Source organism: Antrostomus carolinensis, unplaced genomic scaffold, assembly GCF_000700745.2.
Source record: "Antrostomus carolinensis isolate BGI_N321 unplaced genomic scaffold, ASM70074v2 scaffold20729, whole genome shotgun sequence".
NCBI classification, from domain to species: Eukaryota; Metazoa; Chordata; class Aves; order Caprimulgiformes; family Caprimulgidae; genus Antrostomus; species Antrostomus carolinensis.
This window is the reverse complement of record NW_010338170.1, coordinates 7695-12548: the sequence shown is the minus strand read 5'-3', so window position 1 is coordinate 12548 and position 4854 is coordinate 7695. Positions and strand designations below refer to the sequence as shown.

The 4854-nt window shown below is 48.6% G+C and overlaps 1 protein-coding gene across 1 annotated transcript; it reads left to right on the top strand.

Moving 5' to 3' along the window:
• Positions 1-148: 148 nt before the first annotated feature.
• LOC104530744 (coatomer subunit alpha-like) lies at positions 149-4510 on the top strand (the record flags this gene model as incomplete). Its single annotated transcript, XM_010175429.1, has 10 exons — positions 149-238; positions 333-442; positions 645-722; positions 921-989; positions 1250-1386; positions 2510-2696; positions 2782-2892; positions 3106-3267; positions 3368-3562; positions 4289-4510. Coding segments are annotated over 10 exons (1199 nt in total), but the record flags the coding sequence as incomplete, so codon positions are not given.
• Between the last annotated feature and the right edge of the window lie 344 nt (positions 4511-4854).

Below are 4854 nucleotides of genomic sequence, written 5' to 3'. Positions count from 1 at the left end.
GGTCCCTTCCAATCCCTGCCATTCTGTGATTGATTCTGTGATTCTGTAAAATCTTTGACCTTTTAGCACAAGATGGGACTTAACAATTCTTTACTTAACACCTGAGCCACTCAGAGATAAGTAAATGAAAATCTTACTCTTTTTGTAGGCAAAGGGGGTGCCTTGGCTGCTGATATTGACATCGACACCGTTGGCACCGAAGGCTGGGGAGAAGATGCAGAGTTGCAACTGGATGAAGGTGGGTGAATCCAAGAGCTTTTCTTGCCAGAAGTGTATAAGTTTGTGCCTGTGTAAGAACTCTGATTATTCCCCGCCCTGCCTCTTCCTCACAGATGGCTTTGTGGATGCTGGAGAGGGCTTTGGAGAGGAAGGTCTAGGCAAAGGACAGGAAGAAGGAGGTGGATGGGAAGTTGAAGAAGATTTGGATCTTCCCCCTGAGCTGGTAGGATGCTTCTGGGAGGCTTCTTCACTAGCCCAGTTGTCATTACTTGGGAAGGCAATGATAGCTTGTGGTGGTGATGGTGGGGTGGGAAATGTGTTCTGGGCTTTTTCAGAGACTTGGTCAGCACAACTGTGGCCAACTCTGATTTCATCTGGGTGCAAGAAACTTCTACACTAATCAACTGCTCTGTGTGTTCTCCCAGGATGTTCCTGCTGGTCCAGCAGGAGCGACAGAGGATGGATTCTTCGTACCACCCACCAAGGGCACCAGCCCGGCGCAGGTAGTGGCACAAGTCTTTGATTGTCTTTCTCAGAAACTTCCTGTTTTGATGTTGGTTTTATTTTGGGGTTCAGTTCTTCTTGTTAACACTCATCTGTGAGCACAGGAATGTTGTTAGGGGGAGTTGGGGGTGATGAGGTAAGATAAATGTTTGCATACACACAGTTCCTTTTTTATATGTTTCCTTCTCTTCTTGTAGGTCTGGTGTAACAATTCTCAGCTTCCTGTTGACCACATCCTGGCAGGCTCCTTTGAGACAGCAATGAGAGTAAGTTTCTTCTGGAATTTATAGGGAAAGGATTGTGCCCTTCCTTGTCTCCACGTATTTTTATCTCTGATCCAGTCTGAAGCTTCATTTTGGGTCCTTTTGTGAATCATTTTGTGTCCATTTGTGAATCATTTTGTGTCCTGTTCTCTCTGGGTATAAAATAAGAGGTAGTGTGAGTCTAAACGATGTCTGTGTGGCCTTTGTACAACCCTGAGTAACTTTTACTCAGCAGATCAATGTGTTTTGGGTTTTTTTTTCAGCTCCTCCATGACCAGGTAGGAGTAACAAACTTTGGACCTTACAAGCAGTTGTTCCTGCAGACCTATGCCCGTGGTCGTACGACCTACCAAGCGCTGCCGTGTCTCCCTACCATGTATGGATACCCACATCGTAACTGGTAAGCTCTTGGGTTTGCTTCTTTGCTCTCCTCTTTTCCTTGTGCTGGAGACATCCCAGATTCTCTGAGAACTGTAGCCAGAAATATCTCCTCCCTCTCTTTTTGAAGGGAGGAGCCTTCCTGTTTGCTGGATATAAATAGGGAGCATTGTCTTTAGTGGGATTTTTTTTTCTGCTGTTAGATGTAAAAGAACTGCTTGTTAAAGAATTCTTTAGAGACTTAAAGCCAGGGTGAGGCAGTTGGGATGCTGTGTTTTCTAACACTAACTCTCTGCCTCTGACAAAGTTGATCTGAGGCATCTCAAGAACCTCTACTCCGCTCTTGTAAGGCCCCACCTGGAATACTGCATCCAGTTCTGGAGCCCCCATCACAAGAGAGACCTGGAGCAGTTAGAACAAGTCCAGAGGAGGCCACGAGGATGATGCGAGGGCTGGAGCAGCTCTGCTGTGAGGACAGGCTGAGAGAGTTGGGGCTGTTCAGCCTGGAGAAGAGAAGGCTCCGGGGAGATCTTATAGCACCTCCCAGTACCTGAAGGGGCTACAAGAAAGCTGGGGAGGGACTTTTCATAAGGGCAGTTAATGACAAAACAAGGGGAGATGGGTTTAAACTGAAAGAGGGGAGGTTTAGATGAGATATTAGGAAGAAGGTCTTCACTGTGAGGGTGGTCAGACACTGGAACAGGTTGCCCAAGGAAGTTGTAGATGTCCCCTCCCTGGAAGTGTTCTCGGCCAGGTTGGATGAGGCTTTGAGCAACCTGGTCTAGTGGAAGGTGTCCCTGCTGCTGGCAGGGGGGTTGGGACTGGATGAACTTTAAGGTCCCTTCCAATCCAAACCATTTGATCATTCTGTGATTCTGCAGTGGTTCCTGGAAGCCACTGTTTAAAAAATGAGTCAGACTCCCCCATCTGCACTAATGCACAGAGAGAGTTGGGCATTGTGGGTGGCACAGTTATGGAAGCACAGATGGCTTTTGTGCTGAGCTAATGGCAAAGAAAACCAACCTGGCCCAAGGTCAAAACATTTCTGACGGGTTACAATCGAGCTGACAAACGTCTGTGTGTTTCTGCTGATGTCTGCAGTGGTCCCATTTGTACCCCCCAACCCCTGTTTGGTGTCCCCAAAGGAAAGAAGCTGGCTTGAAGAACGCCCTCCCTGCTGTTGGACTGAAACTCAACGACCTGATCCAACGTTTGCAGCTGTGCTACCAGCTCACTACGGCTGGTAAATTTGAGGAGGCCGTGGAGAAATTCCGCTCCATCTTGCTCAGTGTGCCCTTGCTGGTGGTGGACAACAAGCAGGAGATTGCTGAGGTGAGAGGTAGACTCTTCTGTCTGTTGTCTGTGTGTCTGTGGGGCAGGAGACCAACTGCCCTGACTCTATCTCCCTCTCTGAAAGGCCCAGCAGCTGATAGCTATTTGCCGGGAGTATATTGTAGGACTCTCGATGGAGATCGAGCGGAAGAAGCTTCCCAAAGAGACCTTGGAGCAGCAGAAACGAATCTGTGAGGTACAGAAACTTCTTCACTGTGAAGTGATGAGGAGGAAGTAAACTTTGGGTTTAAAAAAAATGGTTTGGAATCCTGAATTCTGCCATTTCCTCTTTTAAAGCAGATGTGGCAGTGATTACCTGGGAGGAGGTTTCTTGCAACATGTTGAGAACCTCCAGTTGTTCATGTGTTTGGTGGTGATTGTGTCCCTACTCTCCTTCTCTCCCCTGCAGATGGCTGCCTATTTCACCCACTCCAACCTGCAGCCTGTCCACATGATCTTAGTTCTCCGTACTGCTCTCAACCTCTTTTTCAAACTCAAAAACTTCAAGACAGCTGCTACTTTTGCTCGTCGGCTGCTGGAATTGGGTCCAAAGCCTGAGGTGGCCCAGCAGGTACGTTTGTGAGGGTCACGGGCAGAAATCTTTGCTGTGACAGACTTTATTTGAACTGCTTCTTAACTGTCCCTCTGGTCACTGTGGTTGCATTTTATAGACTCGCAAGATCTTGTCAGCTTGTGAGAAGAATCCTACTGACACCTACCAGCTCAACTATGACATGCACAACCCCTTTGATATCTGTGCTGCTTCTTACCGACCCATCTATCGTGGCAAACCCGTGGAGAAGTGTCCTCTCAGTGGAGCTTGCTACTGCCCTGAGTTCCACGGGCAGATCTGTCGTGTCACTACAGTAAGGGGGTCATGATGTCTGTTACCACCTGCTCCTAACCCATGATGTTGTCCATGAGAAGCCCCTCCAGCAGCTTCCCACATGCTTCCCCCCTAAACTGACTTGACATGGAGTTTTGGGTCAAGTTGAATGTCAGAGAACTTGGCACGTGAGGTGGAACAGTTTAGGAATTGTGAAATAATAGTTTAATGTGGAATGTAGAATCTCAGACTGGTTTGGGTTGGAAGGGACCTTAAAGCTCATCCAGTTCCAACCCCCCTGCCAGCAGCAGGGACACCTTCCACTAGACCAGGTTGCTCAAAGCCTCATCCAACCTGGCCTTGAACACTTCCAGGGAGGGGGCATCCACAGCTTCTCTGGGCAACCTGGGACACTGTCTCACCACCCTCACAGTGAAGAACTTCTTCCTCACATCTCATCTCCATCTCCCCTCTTTTCATATCATATCATAGAATCCCAGACTGGTTTGGGTTGGAAGGGACTTTTAAGGCTTATCCAGTCCCAACCCCCCTGCCAGCAGCAGGGACACCTTCCACTAGACCAGGTTGCTCAAAGCTTCATCCAACCTGGCCGAGAACACTTCCAGGGAGGGAGCATAGTTTAAACACTACCTTCAGGGACTGACATTGCACTGATCTTGAGAACCATCAAGGCTCTGAACGCTGCATACAGGGTTGGGTTGTTGAGTTGCTTTGAAGCATTAATCATCTCCCTTTTACTCCTCAGGTGACAGAGATCGGCAAAGATGTCATCGGGCTGAGGATCAGCCCACTCCAGTTCCGCTAGGACATGGCCTGTCCTGGGGAGGTGTGAAATGGGAAGGAAATGATCTCCTTTTCAGCACAGTGTGGAAACTTTCACCTCCCCACCATTGCAGCTTTTAGTGTAGTCTCTTCACCGTAGCTGTGCCCTTTGCTGTGTCTCACCTGCTCTTCCCCACCCAGAAATGCTGCAGTAAGACCAAATTGTACCAACTTGTGCTTCTCTTTCCACATCCAGCTCATGCCAAGTTTCTGTGTCCTCTTGTCTGAAGGCAAATTTTATTCCAGTGGGTAAAAAAGGTGACTCTTGCTGTCTCCTGGTTACCACACAGTGCAGCACTCTGTAAAAACTACTTGAGAGGCAGCAACTGCCTCTTCCCTCTTCTAGTGTTGAGCTCTTGAAAGAAGAGCTCCAAAACCCTGCTGCAGCCTGGACAGCAGAGGAAGAGCTGAGGTGACTCTCACAGGAGCTGGTGCTGGGTCTGTCCCTGTTCAGAGGCAGCTCTGCTCCTCTCAGAAGTGGCAGAAGGA